This window comes from Clavelina lepadiformis, chromosome 6 (genome assembly GCF_947623445.1).
Source record: "Clavelina lepadiformis chromosome 6, kaClaLepa1.1, whole genome shotgun sequence".
Taxonomy (NCBI): Eukaryota; Metazoa; Chordata; class Ascidiacea; order Aplousobranchia; family Clavelinidae; genus Clavelina; species Clavelina lepadiformis.
Window position 1 is genome coordinate 16,732,839 of NC_135245.1, and position 18,149 is coordinate 16,750,987.

The 18,149-nt window shown below is 32.7% G+C and overlaps 1 protein-coding gene across 4 annotated transcripts in view; it reads right to left on the reverse strand.

Annotated features, from left to right (window-relative positions):
- LOC143463549 (uncharacterized) overlaps positions 1–15,152 on the reverse strand; it is a 28,487-nt gene extending 13,335 nt beyond the window's left edge. For 2 of the 4 annotated variants that reach the window (XM_076962069.1, XM_076962068.1), the window contains exons 1-21: positions 14,940–15,152; positions 14,111–14,233; positions 13,813–13,948; positions 13,488–13,638; positions 12,717–12,873; positions 11,350–11,484; positions 10,983–11,130; positions 10,634–10,829; positions 10,127–10,210; positions 9,894–9,953; positions 9,659–9,733; positions 9,346–9,462; positions 8,550–9,005; positions 8,250–8,366; positions 6,967–7,026; positions 6,791–6,847; positions 6,652–6,711; positions 2,059–2,124; positions 1,786–1,831; positions 590–715; positions 231–354 (exon numbers count right to left, since the gene is read on the reverse strand). In XM_076962069.1, the coding sequence (XP_076818184.1) occupies positions 231–354; positions 590–715; positions 1,786–1,831; positions 2,059–2,124; positions 6,652–6,711; positions 6,791–6,847; positions 6,967–7,026; positions 8,250–8,366; positions 8,550–9,005; positions 9,346–9,462; positions 9,659–9,733; positions 9,894–9,953; positions 10,127–10,210; positions 10,634–10,829; positions 10,983–11,130; positions 11,350–11,484; positions 12,717–12,873; positions 13,488–13,638; positions 13,813–13,948; positions 14,111–14,233; positions 14,940–15,066 (2,621 nt within the window). In that variant the 5' untranslated portion in view covers positions 15,067–15,152. Of the gene's footprint in view, positions 1–230; positions 355–589; positions 716–1,785; positions 1,832–2,058; positions 2,125–6,651; positions 6,712–6,790; positions 6,848–6,966; positions 7,027–8,249; positions 8,367–8,549; positions 9,006–9,345; positions 9,463–9,658; positions 9,734–9,893; positions 9,954–10,126; positions 10,211–10,633; positions 10,830–10,982; positions 11,131–11,349; positions 11,485–12,716; positions 12,874–13,487; positions 13,639–13,812; positions 13,949–14,110; positions 14,234–14,939 lie in introns of those variants that run through there. The other 2 variants (XM_076962070.1, XM_076962071.1) reach the window with 2 other exon arrangements.
- Between the last annotated feature and the right edge of the window lie 2,997 nt (positions 15,153–18,149).

The following is an 18,149-nucleotide window of genomic DNA, read 5'->3' on the forward strand; positions in this document are numbered from 1 at the left end:
TTTACCTTTAAAAACTAAATTCTATAATGTGTTTAAAATTTTTCAGATAGCATTATATTCAAAAAGCAACATGAACTTTTAGAAGAATTGTGCTATGTTTTAGCTATAGGAGTTCAATCATCCATTTTTTTGCTTGTTTGTCCAAAATTTCTAACTAGACCGGATAATCGAGAAAGCACTTTGGAACTTCAACTTTGAAAACCACTTGGTTGATAAGCAGGTATACATACTCTGCATCTAGACACATGGGATGATATGTTCCATAGTCAACCATATAAACACACAGTGTTGAGTTCTCTGGAAGATTATTGAATGGTCCATACACTTTTGCACGAAACTCCAGCATGTATTTACCTGCAAGTCAATGAAAAATGCTATTAACATACAGTCAATTCTGATTGTAATATTTTATTACATTTTTAAACATTAAAGATTTTTTCAGCCACTCAATTAAATATCAATTCCTAGACTCCTCACAACACCAAACATAAATTTATGCAGACTCTGTCATTTTATCTTCTGATTTACTCCTAATTAACAACATAAATAAACAATTAATTCAATCAGTATTGTTAATCAATGCATATACCTTGGTTGGCAAGTTTCTGGTAATCATTCAAACTTTTTTTGAAATCTTCCATTGATCGTTGTTTGCTCATTTTAATCTCATTTTGTGAAAGGGACTTTGCATGCATGTCTGCTTTTGTTTCGTCACCTACATATATACAAACAACTACATAAAAAGTACATATACTGACAGCTGGGCAATCGCCCTTTTAAAAAGAGAGTCGCTAATACTCTTTCTCCTCAATGAAGAAAAGAGCATCACTTGTTATTTTGCTTCCTAATGTAAAAAAGCATGTTCGTTTTGCAGCTCAAGTTTATGTTCTTTTTAGCAATTGAAAAATTTTTCCATTATGGTGCATTTTCAAAAACTAGTCGCATCCGTATCTTGAAAACTTGCATTGTAAAACGTGTGGCTAAATGTAGCCTACTAATTTTTCATCATTGTTCCTTGTAAATGGTAGAAACTTTTATAGAATTTGATATTGAAGAGTTTTGTTTCGACCACACCTGCCACAAATTTAATAGACGAGTAGTGTATAAAGAAAAAATTAGTCTCAAAGCCGTCATTTTTGTATTCACAATAGAAAGTTATAGTTTCAAAATAGTTCAAACGTTTTTTAATCCAACCATTTGCATCCATTTCATACGTTCACAGGATTATTTGTGCTGCCAAATCGCAGAAGAATTTTATCTCTTCAACAATGTCATGTACGTTTTCTGTCTATGCACAGAGATATTTTGATTTAACTGCATTGAGCACACTATATCAATCCAGAATAATAACTTTACATATATTTAAAGAGTAAAGAAATTTTTTTATTGCAGGCATTTCAAGTTATGTTTAACTCAAATTATTACCATTATGATATGAGCAACCTTTAGTTTGGTATAACTCAAAATCTCTGTAATAAAATGATTGCTGGTTGCTTGGCTTTAATGTTTATTTTTAAAAACCGCAGTTCCAACACTTTGCTCCTACAATAAAGCCGTTTTTAAATATTGCCATCTACAGTGGATACAACTTTTTAAGAATGCAGTAAAATTAGAGTGTGACCAAAGAACGTCGTATTGCCTTCGTTAAAGTACAGCAAATGTTCTTTTGAAGTTTGTTGGTTGGAAAGGAATGAGCAGGATAAGAAATTCTATACTTCATGTGCTGCAGTTCACTTTTAATAGAAAACGCACAGTAAATGCAAGCAATTTTGAACTCTTTACTACCTTTAAGTTTGTCAGCATAGGTTGACTTTTCAGCTTTTTTCAGAGACTAGAAAAATAAAATGATATTTTTAGTAAGGATAAATTTTCATTTTTGTACAAAGCCTTGAAACAAATGCAAAATCTATGAAAAATATGATTTTAAGAAATGGGAATGCATAACATAAAATTTTGGTAAAAAGTTTGTTCCATTCTTTAAGGAATAAGCGTGATGGTTTTAGAATTGACTCACACTAACAAATTAGTGATTTTTTTGCTTCAGATGGAGTTACGTACCTTGTTACCTTTTTTTTTGTTTTTAACCGACTGTTTATCATTTGGATACTCAGAAGGCTTTGCTTTCTGTGAATAAAAACAGGACATTTAAGACACATATTTCAAACACAAATAAAATTATTTGTATTTCAGTGCACTTTTTATGGTGATAATTAAATTTATGTTAAAGAAACACGTTTCTGTATCACTCTCTCTCTCTCGTCTAAAACTATTCAGTTTACTAAAACTAGCATAAGTTTTAAGAAAAGTTCATGTTGAGCTGAGCAATTAGTAATTTAATGATTATGCAAAATGCATTATGCAAAAGCTCTTCTATAACGTTTGTTTACTCGTTAAGGGAATTTCCAAATAAAGCCCACCTGGAAGAACAATCAAACAACAAACTTCAATGTTCTACTTTTATCTCTCCGCAAAGCTTATCAAAAATTTTGGGCTTCAAATGGACATGTTTTGATGAATTGTATGACTTTGATGACGATTTCCACAGTTTCACCAAGTTCGGAAATCGGTTTTCAAGGAACTAACGTCTCACGGTGAATCATGCAATGCGTTCACTTTTCTTTGTAGTTCGGCTAAGTAGTCTTTGCCTAACTCGTCTATTTGCTTAACTCGCAATCGTTCCTGCTACTATGACCAAAATAATTCAAATAAGTAATCAAACCTTTAAAACACTTTGTCAGAGTGATTATACGGCAAACTTAATCTGCGAAAACGAAACTACAGCTGTATCACCCAGCTGTCTGCTATCCTTGTTAACGTAACACAACCTTATTGTATGTCACAATGTATATTTATGAAGGACTTTGTCCTTTTAGACTGTTTTTATAAGTTTTAGTTTTCCTTTAGTAAACCATGCTACAGTTAGGTGAAGCAGCATAACCAGAGATTACAAAATGATGATGAGAATGAGACGAACTATAGTGAATAGACAATATCATTGTTATAGCGCAGTTTTGCTTTTGATAACGAGAGGAGAGTTGTTTTCTGTCTTCAGAAAACCATCATGTAGATCAGTGTTTCCCAAACTTTTTTCCGATAACGCCCCCCTGGACAATTTACTGACTATCAAACGCCCATTTAACAAAAAAGTAACAACAAATTTACTATTCATTCGAGAAGCAAGAAAAAAGCACATGCACGCTTGCAAAACCAACACTAAAATTAGCCTGAAATTTTTACAATTACTCGACGTACGATGGGTCAATTTTGACAACTAAAACATTTCTGACACGGCAGGACATTCCTCTTTCGAACTGTGTAATCGCTTTTCTTTAACTACACCGATAAGCAAATAAATTGAACGTTTACAAGCCTAGCTCCAGCCATCAAAACTAGATAGCAGGGATTATTACATCATCCACTATTCGAGTCAAACAAAGCTTTTGTTACATCATAAACATGTTGTTACATAACACTCGTAAATCTCCTCGTCTCACTATGTCCAGGCGGTACATTCTGTTGTCCAGAAGCATTGTGACGGCACTGAACGTACGCTCTAATAAGTATGAGCTGGGAAATGCAATGACAACATTTTTACCCGGTCCCACACGTGAGGATACTTCACTTTAATTTCGCGTTGCAGCCAAAATGATTGATACGAGATACGGAACTTTGGTTTGAGTTCAAAATCATTTTGCAAGAATCCCTTGCTCGGAAATATCAATGAATAGGTCGATTATCCAGTCAGGAATCTCCAATTGTATTACATCCTGAAACCGAACTTCCATGTCTTCATGCAATTCCTGAATATACTTGCTGTATGTCTCAAGTTCTCAACATCAACATTAGAAATACCTTTGTCGCTGATAGCAAATTGTTGCAAGCTGGAAAACTGGAAGAATTGCGTCTAGCTAAATTTCATCCATACAACGCAAGCTTATTTTTGAATCAACACAGTGCTGATTTTACCTTGATTAGATTTACCTCGTTACTCTGAAAGAATAGGTTTAATTCGTTAAATTTGGAAAATATATCTGACAAGTATGCTATATCATTTCATAGCAATAATTTCTTTGGCAAGGCCAGGGTGACAGCTTTCCAAGAATTCCACAACAGTATCTATCAGTGTGTACAATCGTGCAAGGCAGTTTTCTTTGGAGAGTCATCTTACTTCCGTGTGTAGAAGTAAGCGCTCAAGGGCCTCGTCGTTTTCTTTACACAATTGCTTAAACAAGCGTGTGTTAAGTCCATGAGCTTTAAACTTATTTACTGCCTTAATGACAGTCTTCAATGAGACATTAAGACGACCACTGATATTCTTGGCCACCAAATGCTGCGGATCAGACCTGCTCAAAAATATATTTTATTTAAATATATTTAAATAATTCCTCGAGAATAATTTATTTTTCTGTTTTTTCGATCAGAATTATTTATTTTTCATTCTTTTCTTTCAGAATTACTTATTCGGCTAGCTTCAAAATAATTCATTTTATTTAAGTTACGGTATTAAGTTAATTTAAGTTAACCATGTCATCAAAACGACTCAATGTCATCAATGTCAATGTCATCAAAACGACTCACTCCTTCTAACTTTGAGTCGCAATTGTTTCTAAATGCAAACAAACAACTGTGGGGAGTCAGTGAGGTCAACAAGATAATGAATGTAGTTGGTAATGACGACGATGAATAAATCATGTTGTAGAAAATAATTTGTTTAGTGAAGAATAATTTATTGTCAAACACTGAACGAATTATTTATTCTTTGAAAGCTTCGATGTAAATTATTTATTTCAATAAAAGCTTCAATGGAAATAATCTATTTCAAGAAAAGAAAAAAGGGAATAAATATAAATATTAATTTGAGCACCCCTGCTGCGGATGAATCACACAATGAATTGTAAGCACGTTTGGATTCGCTGCTTTTAGGAATGCCATGAAGCCACGGTAACGGCCCATCATAGATGGGGCGCCGTCAGTTGCACACACTATGATATTGGTAAGTGGAATTGTTTTTTTTTTTTGAGATATGTTTTAACTTCTTGAAATTCTGTCTCAACCCGAGTATCTGATTCCAGTGCTAAAGCTATTGCCAACTCTTCATGTAAAACTCCATCATTCACAAAACGAACATACCCAAGTAATAGAGACTCATTTCCTGGCAAAGTTGACTCATCCAGTTGTAAACTCAATTCTGTATTCCTGATGATGCTGCATAAGCTATCTTCTATATAGATGGCCATCTCATCCACCCGTCTCTGAACAGTATTGTTACTCAGAGGAATAGATTTAATAACTGTAGAAGAGGCCTTGTGATGCAAAACGGTGTCTAAAACTTCCTTCACTGATGGCAAGATCAATTCTTCGCCGATCGTGTGCGGCTTGCCTCATCTTGCAAGCATCAAAGACAAATTGTAAGACGCACATTATCCATCATTACTTGTATGGGAAAGGTTTGAAAACATCGTGCCAACAGTTTTCCGTTTTTTGAAATTGTCCCGGACCATTTGAAAAAATGTTGCACTCTTGGCTACTTAATCTGGGTGAATTTTCGTTAAATACTCGGAAAGTCTGGACGGCTTCATCTCTTCATTAGAAAACACTTTAGAGCACAGCAAACACATTGGCTGTGATTCGGAATTTGGGGCTGGAATTAATCCATACTGGAGATAACTTGAACTGTATTGCCTGCATTTTCGTTTGACTGAACTCATTATTTAGCATTCTAATGACTGAATAAAATAACTATACCTAGGTACCGGCTCACTAACTAAAATCTAAGAATATTGCTATTCACAATCACACTAGCTTCCTCGTGGCTTAAATACCCTTTCGCATATGCAACATGAGAAAAAACGCAAGATTATTATGTCGCAATACTGTTGGAATTCGTCTATTAACATAACAATAAGAATAGCCTAGTGAGACCAATAAATGTATTTTATTTTAGGATTAATCGAAAATTCTCAGACTATGAAACCGAACACAGGAAAGTAAAATAAGTAAATCAAAGCATGAATCTATTATATAAACAGCGCAAATGTTTACTTTGGCACTGTTCTTGTTACTGCCCACTTTATTATTAGCGCCCCCCAATCGCCCATTTAGTAGCCAGCGCCCCCTTGAGAGGCGCCAACGCCCACAGGGGGGCGCTGGCGCTCACTTTGGGAACCACTGATGTAGATTATGGGCTTTTAGATATGAGTTAGTGCATGTTAAGTAGATTTCAATCAATCATTTTATTTTTCGTCAGAAGCACAGAGGGGATGAAAAAAATTAAGCCAGTTGTTACTAGCACATGCCAATGAACGGGAAAGAGTGACAAAGCCAAAAAGGTTTAAAACGTACTCAAATTAAATTATTTAAGGTGATAATTGCTGGTAACAACTCGCAAGCCACCAAACCCATATAGGCTAGGAGGCTATTTTATGTACAAAATTAAAATTTTATCTTGAAAATCTTGACAAACATTAAATTTTATCCAAAAATAATTTACGGAGTTGTTTATCCAAATGTAGTACCTCAAAAAATGCAATAAAAAATTCGATTTTGTGTTGTTTGCCTAAGTAGCTACTTTTTCTGTTCTCCTTGAGGTGGCGACTTAGGCAAATTCTACTGTAATTCTATGTGATGCCATTTTTAACCTTGAAAACCTACCTCAGCTTCATGTTGTCCAGCAGAACGCTGATAGTCATTAGGTGGTTGAGACATTTCAAACTAAAATTTCAAAAGCAGAAATGCTAAATAAAGTCACAAATTCCTTTCAAGCACAAACACGAATTGCATATACTGGTACCTCAGAATCATCTATCATTTCAAAATCGTCGGCCTTTGCTTGACCAAGTGTCTTATTCTGGAATGATAAAACAGGCAAATTCGTTCTTAATCAAGCCATTAAAGTTAAGCGCAATTAAACCGTTGCTCAGAAACAATTTATTTTTTTTTCAAATGTTTAGTTTCCATAAAAATTACCTGAAGCGGTTCACTGGTGGAATCTACATATTCTTCATCTGAGATTTCCATAGGAGGATCCTGACCAGAAACAAAAAATACAAGCTTAAAAGTCTGATTGGTTGAGGTGGTTTGTTAAAAGCATTAGAGCTGTAGCTAACAAAAATTGTTACTGCTTCTAGTAACACCTACGTTACTAGTTCTAATGTATTGATGGTCTTATTTTCATAAATAAATCCAATTTAAATCTTATCTAAAAATTCAATAATTTAATTTTTCGGTAGAAAGAAAGTTGAATTTAAGTACCGAGTAGTTGCTAATAACACCACTAATGCAGAAAGACTCATAAATCATTCATTTACAGAAAAAATGTTATCTGGTATTGTACTGACAATGTTCCCTTTTCAGAATTATTATGTAACAGATCGTGAATCGATTATAAATGTGATTTATACATAAAAAAGAAAAAACAATTAAAAGTGAAGACGATTATGTCAATACAGTAGGTTTAAAATTCTTGAAATGGTGGAAATGGAATTGGCAAAATCACAATAAGTGGTGATAAAAAGCAGGCAGGATGTAAGTTAGGACAACATAACCAGACAAATTAATTATAGATTTTCAATAAGAAAAACCCACGATAAGCCATTTTCAAAGCTTTTTTTAATAAGGGACTGGGACCAACTACCGTTATTTTCATTATTTTTCTTTCATAATCGTTTTTACAAAACTTTAATATTTCAGGGCAATCAACTATTCTTTTATGTTTAAGACAAATGGATTCTATTATGTGTTCTTTTATAGCATATTTATTGTAAGTTTGTTTAACTGCGTATGTTAATCTTGTTTCTAAATGGGGCAGGGTCTTACCGAACAAGAACAGTCTCTTACAAGAAGCTCTTGCAGCCTCTTACAAGAACAACCACATTACACGTTCTGTTACATTAAGTTTTTGAAAAGAGACCGAAACTAGTCACTTTTTCTTTTTTTTAGGAAATAATTTAATTATGTGCCTTTTTGCATTAGTTTTTTAATAAGCAATTTTTTCATACTTAAAAATTTGTTTTTTAATTGTGCATTAATTTATTTATTTTACTACGAATGAATTATTCAGACAACGAGGTCTTTTCAGACAGCATTGTAAATTAACTTCAATTAGAAATCAAATTACATAACAAATTATTAGAAGTAAATTTTTATGAATTCAATTCCAAGATATTTTGAATAAAAGCGGATACTACATTTTAGTTACAACCTATTCTACAGTTAAATGTTATCTCCCTATGTTGAGTAAAACATCTCACTTCTGATTTATTGTCAGAGAGTTGAGGTGAACCTGGCATAGTGGAAAAACCACCAGCAGTCTGACGTTGTTGTACTTCGCCTTGTGAACTATTTAAAACATCCACAGTCTGACCAACCTGTCATTTTGGGAAAACATAGAATATTCATTGATATCAAACTAACATTGATGAAATATAAAAACAGGAAATATACAACTACAGTACAAGAATTACCACAGTTTTTCAACATACTCAGATGTGTGCATGCTCTGAATTATGTCTGTGTAATTTAGAGACAATATCAACAGGACTTTGACAAACCTGAGTATAAAGTTCTGAACGTTGCATGTGCTGTGGACCTGGAGGATTGGAAAGGTACTGCTGCTGTGATTGCTTCGATCCATAGACTGCCGGTATATATACAGTTGGTTGGCCATGGAGTTGGTTATTTTTTGATGGTATGTCTGGCAAGACTGGATCTAGAACGGTTTGTTGTTTTGCATAATCTAAATGTGGTTCAACTGGCTCATTTTGCTGTGGTTGCTGCTTATGTGGGGTTAACAATGGCATACCTTGATTTTGGAATATTTTCCCCTGGTTTGCAACTGCTGAGATCTCAATTTGTTGAAATTGTGAACTATGGCTGATTTGTGGTGGATTTGATTGAGTTGGTAGAACATCAAATGAATGACGCCGCTGTCCAGGTGATACTTTAAGGTGTTGTTCTGCCTGACTTGGAAAAGTACCAAGTGATGCAATACTTTTTCTGGTACGACCCTAGAAAATGTTCCAACAGTAAATAAAAGATATAAAGTTGTAATAAATGCTTTACACTAGCCTCATTTTACCAAATTTAGTAAAAAATATTGTGAGCCATGTGAAAGCTCGTGAAAGGAATCAGAATCATTGTGGTATAAAATCTACGCATAAATACAGCTAGTTTTCTATTCCAGAATTATTCTTACTTTTTCTGAACTTAACAACACTTCTATGATTTATTTACTACATTTCTGTCATTTTTTATTTTCTACTTGTTATGGCCTTTAAGTTATTTAAGTATCTATGGACAGTGAAGGAAAATGAATTAAATAGAAATAACAGCATTTTCATGTTTTACTTCATCATCATGGAGTGTTGTGTCAAACGAATGGGTCTTGCTGGGTTCTTGTAAATAGTCAGCTTGAGGGCACTTGACTGGTATTGCTTTTTCATGAGAAGTGTTCGAAAGATCGCTCTGTTTGCATAAAAATCCAAAAATGTAAAAATGCAGATGCAATTTACTTGTCGTGGGTATGGATATCCAGTTAAAAAGTTAGTAAAATTTATTTAAATATTTTATACACACTTACTACCCACAATAGTGAAAAATGTTCTATAAAGAATTCCGAGCAGTTTGCCGCAAGTTAAAAAGCTTTTTCAGTGAACTTCACCTGTTTGTGTGGGCTTCGTCGAGGTTGTGGAACTGGCCTATCTTCCTTTCTAGTACTGAGCATGTCGTCTACAACCTCCAAATACAATGATAACAAATAGGATAATAAAGTATTACATTGCTAGCAAGCAATAAATTTATCACTAACTACTAATTTAAACTTAACAACCATTTGTGAATAAAGTTAATCTATAGTTATTAGTTACTAATCTCTAAGTAACAAAAAATCTGCATACATTCTCTTGCGACTTTCTTGGTGATGGTACTGGCAGGCTGGTATTTCTCGACATCAAACTCTATCATAAACTCAAGTTTTTTTATTAAGTTAGGCTGATGCTTGATATCAATAAATTTGCAATGGTTTACACCAAAAGTTTGCAACATAGAAATAAAAACAAAAAGTTAGGAAAGTGAGTTTTTATTGAATTACAGATATTACTGTAGTATTTCTTAGCAAATAGAAAGTGACCTGATTGTCAGTGCTTTTCGTATCCCCAACAAACACACCATCCATTTCTTTCTTGGCTTTTTCAGCATAAGCTTCAACAACAACCTTTTTAAAAAAAAAACATGTTTCATGTATTAAGATGTAAACATCAAATGTGAACAAAAATCAATGAATGTAAATGAATACAGCACAGTATGTAACAACAAAGCTAATCAAAAAAGTCCACTTCAATGCAGCACATTTCCTTTATTACATTTGTTTAAACATCTTAATTTTTTTACATAACATGTACAAACTTACAACTCAAGCTTAATCGAAAACAAAATTCTTACAAGCGTTCCAGCAGACAACTTAAAGACAAAAAAGTAACCTAAAAAGTCATATGCTCTTGGCAATTTTTAGCATTATCATACTATTTAAAATGCTTTAGCAAATTTATTCTATTTTATAAAAATTACTATGTGTTTACTGAAATCTTCAAGAACAAAGCAAACGTTTTGAAAAGGACTTTGTATCTAAATAACTTACATATTCACGAGTTATTGCCTGGTGTTTCAATAAAGAAGGCTCACCAGAAGCATTTTCGGCCTCAGAAACGTTTGATCTCTCACGTTTACTTAAAGCAATCTGTATGGATTGCACCCATTCTTCTAATATCTTTCTTTTATCTGACACCATGGCTCCATGAACGATTGATACAAGAATATCTGATTCGGTAGAATCACTAAAATATCAGATAAAAAAGCAATGAAACATGAATCGTTACTCAGTTACTCAAACTCTGCTACATTCATTTCAAAATAAAATCATTTTCCACCACATACCATTAAAAAATTAATGTTCACCATATTTGCTACATAATAATGAAACCACTTACATCATTGATAAAACCTGCAGATGTTCAGCAGCCATCTTCACAATGTCAAGGTTATTGTGCAAGGTGTCCCAATTTTTTAAGATCCACAGAAGGTGTTCGTTGGATGTAACAAAGCAAGCAGCGATTATGTCAAAAATGCTATTAGATACTGTAAATAAAACAAAAATTTAGTTAAATCAATATTCATAAAGTATTTCTAGGTTAGGTCAGATTTTATATCGACTTCTGTTTGCAAGTTACAGCTAATGTGAAAGTTCTATGTCTGTCTATCCAGAAAGCTAGAAATAACTAACAAAATATTTAAATACACCATAGCAAAAAGCTAACTAACTAACTTTTATCGTGGTGATATATTAAGCAAACAAACCTGAGACTTTAACTGCTGCTAAAAAGTCTTTCTGCCATTTTGCTTTCGCATCATCTTTCAAGAAGTCGGCGTATACATGAGCTAAATTTTCAGTGCAGCCACTTGCAATGTCAGAATTAACTTTTAAAAATCCATCTGTCATAATTCATTGATTTATTAGAAACTATATAGCTCAAAGGCTGATTTCCACATGAAACGTATGCTTAAACTTAGGCGAAACGATTATTCCTGTCTCTATCTTAAACTCAATTCCAGAATAAATCAAACTAAATAATAGGAATATTAATCTTGTAAATAGGATCATTTTAATAGTTTTATCCGATACATTTACCAAACTAAATTAATACCAAACTTTCTCTACTATCCAAATATGTCAAGATTAGCTATAAATGTTTAGCCTTTGCAATGTTATCTCTTGTCTAATATTTCTGTTGTGAAAGCTAATAGTTCTGTTGAGAACATTTATTAACATGTAAAACTAATATTGAGGGTTAAGCTTTTTCAACAAATTACAAATTTGTTTTAAGTAATTCTACAAATAATATACAAGTTCTTTATATAAATAGTGGGTGGTTTCTTAAAAATTGTATTTTAAAAGTTCTAAGATACACAAGATTTTTCTAATAAAAGTTGTAATTTCCAGTCGCTGTTTCAAGTAATTAACTAGCAAGTATACACCAAATCAAACAAAACTATATGCAAATGTAACTCATTTTTGTTTTTTCATGAATACGAATCTTGCGGACAGGTTCAGTACAAATTTTTTTTGTAAAGAGTAATAAAGCAAAAGTAAACATTTCAGTCTCCAAATGTTTGATTTAATACAAGGATGGTAAAGTGTTTGAGAACGTTTTCGCAGTTTTATATATATGCAAAAAAATGGTTGATTTATATCATTCTGCAATGATGTAATAGTTTTAAGCTTGATTCCCTTGACTTGTAATATACTACTTTACATGAAACAAGCCAAGCGAGCAAGTTCGAATTTGATTCACTGAAATCTCATAATCTACTATTCCTAGTCAACAAATTTTAATTTTTTTATTTGGGACATTCCTATTAATTAGTAGGCTAAGAAAATTTTCAATTAAGGGCTGAAAATTATAAACATTATTATTCAAATGAGTAACACACCAAATGTTTACGGTTTTATCTGTTTGACCTTTTATCTGCTAAATGCAAACATGCATATTTAGTCAAATAGTCAAATTATGTAACTACATTAACTCAAAAAAATGTACAGAAAACAAAAACAAATACCATATGCAAAACATAAGTGGTGTTTGTTTAATGTACAATTGTGCATGCATTTAAAACTTCGTAAAATAAACACCAGAACTTAGTAGTATTAACTAAAGCTTTCTTACGATCAGAAAGATGCTGACAGGTATGCATCTGAGTAGCAATCGCTACTATTTCATCAGATGTTAATTGCCTTTGAAGTAAAGGAATTAAAAGAAACAGTTTCCCTTCAACATCAGCTGCATACTCTCCATTTACTGTATCTGTTGATATTGCTTCAAACTATAAAAAATGATATAAAAGATTAAGGCAAGGTAATGACTCTAGTGTGACGGAAAAGTATGGATACTATGCTAATGACCAGGGTTAAAAAAAGACAAGGTAGAAGAAAAAAATGCCTCACACACCACATCTTTCAATGCATAGATTCTATTGTTTACTGATTTGATTTAATTCCCTTCGAATTTTGTTTATTAAAATGGAATGTTTTTCCTTCCTACATTGCCGTTTTCACTTCCCAGTATTTCCCTGAACGGTTTTATAGTTATAATTAATTATTTTGTGTCAAATTATTTTATCAATGTACTACTTTCTTTGATAATAATTTATTACTAGTTCCAAAAACCAACCTACTGCAACCAACTACATAAAATTTTAATGGCAGCTATATGACAACAGATTATTACATTTTACAAATAGTAGACAGATACAGATAAGATTACATCCTATAGATACAAACACTATAGCTTACAAGATACTTCTGTCACACACACAACAGTCATACAAAGTGGCTAGTCATTATATCTATAGTAAATTTAAGTAGAAAAATAAAGTAGCTTTTACCGTGTTATACAATAACACAAGGCATAATAAAATGGAAACAAAATGTTTTTAACCTCTGGATTCATTAAAAACAAACTGGAATCTGGTGTGGTAGACATTTTCTGTTTCAGCATTTCAACAACATCTGTTATCATTTTAGAATCAGGCTCAGCTGAAGCCATAAAGTAGACGAAGTCAAGAAGCGGATTGGAATCAGAAAGTTTTCTTCAAATACAAAGCATCAGTTAACGTAAGTTTACTTTAACTGCCACAAAATGTTTAAGATCGTAATACTTGTAGATAATACTTGTTGACTTTCAACAAGAAGTTAAATATTAGTATGCAACATCATATACCAAAATTTTAACCAGATTAACAACAGTGATATCTGAGGTTTACGTGTTAGTTAACATCCATGCCATTTCTTGGATTGTAGCCTGCACTGGTATCATATCGTTCCATGACCGCAAAATCCACAGAACATTTTCATCATTTTCAAAGCATTTTTCAGATATTTTTGCTATCTTTGGCTTATCTGTAAAATTTAAATTCAATGCATCCTGTTAATACAGAGCAATAGACATCAATCAATTAACCCCATGTACAAAATAACCACCCTAGCAATACATTCATAAAACCATGCAAACCAAAAGTAAAAGCACAGTTTCCTCTTATAAGAGTGCTGAAAATGACTTACTAATTAAATCCAAAAATGAGGGAAGAGTGATTTCAATCCCACCTTTCCGTGTTTTCAAAATGGCTTTAAACAGGCATTCAACTTTATCGCCATCCTCAGCATTCATAATAAATGAAAGATCATCTGATAAAAGATATTCTTTGCCATTTACATGACATTTATGTAACATTAAAGTTAACAACTGCAATTCATTAGAACTATTAAATCTAAATGCATAAATTTATATTTTTAGATGAAGCTTAACAAATATTTAAAATATCTTTTGTTTCATTTAATGTACCACATATGCTGTCATATAGACCAATCCAACGCATCAGCCCACTACAAGTTTTCGGGACCAAAATATTGCTTTTAGCCTATAATTGCCATATAAGTCCAAGGTGTATTTTAGCTTTTGATAAGAATATATTAAAGAAGAATAGTTGCAAAAGAATAATTGCACTTAACACCATGAAATTCTTAGTCTGTGGCGTTCACTCGTCTTGGTGACGCTACATTTTCATAACAATGCATTGTGTTTTTGAACAAAATATGTTCTATAATGTAATCATTATCAACAGTAACACAACTTCCTGCAAAATAGCCTGTTTGTCTGACTATTTACAACGATTAACTATTCTTTAAATATGCTGTTAAAGAAATTGTTCATTTGGCATTGATTAGAGAAGAATGCAAGTCAGTAATATTGGCAGTAAGAATTTTCTGCTGTCAGAGCGAAATTTTTGCAGGTAACATTTTATAGGTGATCTGGACATGCTCAAAAGTTTGCCTATACGCTGACAAATACGGTAAGCAAAATGAACATAAGATATTGAGCCAGTCAGCTTACCTTTGATGACAAATCTTGTTTTTATCAATTTTTCTGTCAGATTGTTGATTTCGTTTCCATTCAAAGCAGATTTGAAGAGTGGGAGGAGAAGGTTCAGACATTCCTCCTCCCCCTGCATGCTGTGCATCTTATATTTTAACTTTGCTCACTTCATGAAAATATACTGTAGTGTCTGTAACTATGAGTTTCAACCTAGGGTCGAGACAATAAAAAAATTATTACTATAGAATTAAGAACTAACAACTGAAAACATTTTTATTTGGTGCTTATTTGAGAAAAGCATTGCCATGGCAAGATACCTAAGACTGCACTTACGTACTGTATATAACCAATAAACGTTTCTTAATGTTTAAGAAATAAATAGGGTCTCTGTTTAAAATTTTCTCATTTTGACAATGCTTGCAAGGTCAATTTTTTTTTTTTTTTTGCAAAATTTTTGGGAACCGAAGTTTTTACAGCAAATTTATTTTTTGAGTTGTCTTCTGAATGCCATTGTGCATTGGTGGCACGAAGGGTATGATATTTTGTATTATATTATTATATATATTATATATATACATATATATATATATATATATATATATATATTATTATATTATATTATATTTAATATGATATTTAGCCCAGACATGGGTACGTCATTTTGCTAAGGATTTGTGCCTGGTTGAATACTTACCTGCAATGTCTTAAATTTATAAAGTGTTTTCCGTGTGCATGCTCGACATAACTGAAACAGTTCCATATCGACACCTGACATAACAATCGTAAATGGCCTTGACTACGAAATAAGATCGAACAAGTGCACGCTGTGCAAAATAAGCCTTATCATCACTTCCACAAAATAAGATCGTTTCTCTGTTAATTTCCATATATTCAGCTTTGAACAAAACAACATATTCCTTAGGTTTGGAATAAAAACACATATACTAATTAGTATGCAGATCAGCGCCAAGATTTTATTTGGCCATCTTTCAGTGTGCATTGCACATGTGCTCGCCAAAGAGTTAAAAGAGAAAGGCGAAGAGAACTAACCACAAATCACATGTAGATAGCATTCGATGTTAAATTAAGTTGGTGCCGGGTTCACAGCAAATTTGTCATTGTTTTCACAGAAGTCGATGCCTAGGCTACACTAATCACTAATCACGCTAAACATTTTTCAAAATATGACATTTTCAAAAATTCATTTTAACACTAGAACGACCAAGCGTGTCGATTGACGCATTTCAAGTATCCAATTTCTTGTATCTCCGCTGGGCATCACCTTTTTCTGCTGAAACTTCTTGACAATAATTTGTTTCTTACAACGCTCAGTTTGTCTGTCTTTTGGAGGTTTTACGATTAAAATGGCAAATTTAAGCATATATATACATAGAACAACCAAGCACGTCAATTGACACACACAGCTTACAATTTCACATTGAATTTACGGAAGATGTGATTGCAGTCATTACAGCATCATCACAACGTGAGAAAATGGAACAACGACAATCAAGAAATGATAATCAGCATTGTCTGAGGTGTAATTGAGCATGGTGAGGTAACACTAGAATTGGGATAATTTCTCTCCAGCGTCCTACTTCACTGTAGAAATTCGTGCTTAGTCAGCGATGTTAATCGAGAGTAGCACGTACTTGCGAGCAGTGGACATTTAGAAGGAGAAAAGGCAATGAAGGTTGTACTTCAAGGATGTTTTTCTTACTAAATAAATGAACGAATTGTATTTTATTTGTATTGTGCCTCAATTGATGTACTTGGTTGTTCTCGGTAGTTTGAAAGTGCGGTCATTTTAGTGTTAATGCAAACATATTTTGGCATTTAACTGTATAATTAATCCATCCGTCTATTAAATAATGTTCAAGGCATAATCAATCTAGTGTAATGTTATTTTTGGCTGGTTCAATGCTTGTGTTTGAAACGTATTAGTAATTTTACCAGTTATAGCTAATAATGTCATCTTATGTCAAGCTTGTGTTTTGTCGCAAAGACAATGAAAAAGGCTTTGATGTATGAGTACAGATAGCTGACCAACAGACAAGGGAAACTATTATGGAGGAAAAGATTAACTTCAATCCTACCGATGCACTTTTTAAGACAAAGCAATTGTAATAAAACTTTGAGGTCATGCATCCAAACTAATAGATGTTATAAGTGCGACATCAAGTGCCTGCTTTGTGATGTGGGTGGTGCGCCTTAATTTTCTTAAAACGGAAAAATACAGAAAGATGTCTATATGGTAATAAAAGAGGTTGTTTTATCTTTAGGCATTACTTCCGTTTTAAAAAAAAGGTGTCGCACTTTTCACTCTAAAATTAAGGTTTCATCGCATCTCTGCATCTTCACTTTCAGCACCAGTGTACATAAATTATGCAGAAAATGAATGGTATAAAATGGAATCCTTATTTAATTCACATACTGATAGAACAAAGTGTCATAAACAAGTATTTGACTAGCATCTTGTGATCTGTTAATAATTAGCTTTTGAACCAGCTAACTGTGTCTCTTTGTTCAGGAACCTTTAACTTTTATCCTGGGTAGACAAGTTTAAAGATGAAAACATTTTAAACTTGTGGTTGTTTGATGGAGTGATAAAGTTTAACTCTATTAACTTTGAAAATAAATCCTAACTTTTGCAAAACTTGTTACTTCGGTATTGGGTATTTTTTTTATACAAACCTATAGAGACCATAACCAAGTGCATTAAGCATACCTTAAAAACCATAGAAATAATATAGCAAACTTGTGATCTTTAGTGCTGAATTAGACATTGTAGACATATTTTTGTAAGATTTGCAACTGTTTTTATGAGATACCATAATAAAAAGAAAGGTTTTACACCAGGCTAAATCAAAGCAGTAAATTTAACAAATGCAAACATTTGTTTGGCAAACAAACATGGCCAGTAGTTTCACTTTTTTTATGGCATTAATAATTAATCTAAGTTTGCTGATGACTGGTTATGTTGAGAAACATCACTCTAAACATACATTTCTACTAAATATCTATCTCATCTTACTTGAAAAAATTTTAATCTGCAATAAGAGTTGAAAACAATTTCACAAGCAAAGAGTCAGCAATTAACAAAACAAAGATAATCATTTTCCTAGAAAAAAGTACACATGTTAGAGTAGAATACATAGGATTCAACAACATTAGCTGCCTATTGATTAAAGCAAGGGTAGACAAATACTTTTTGGTGCAACCCACAAA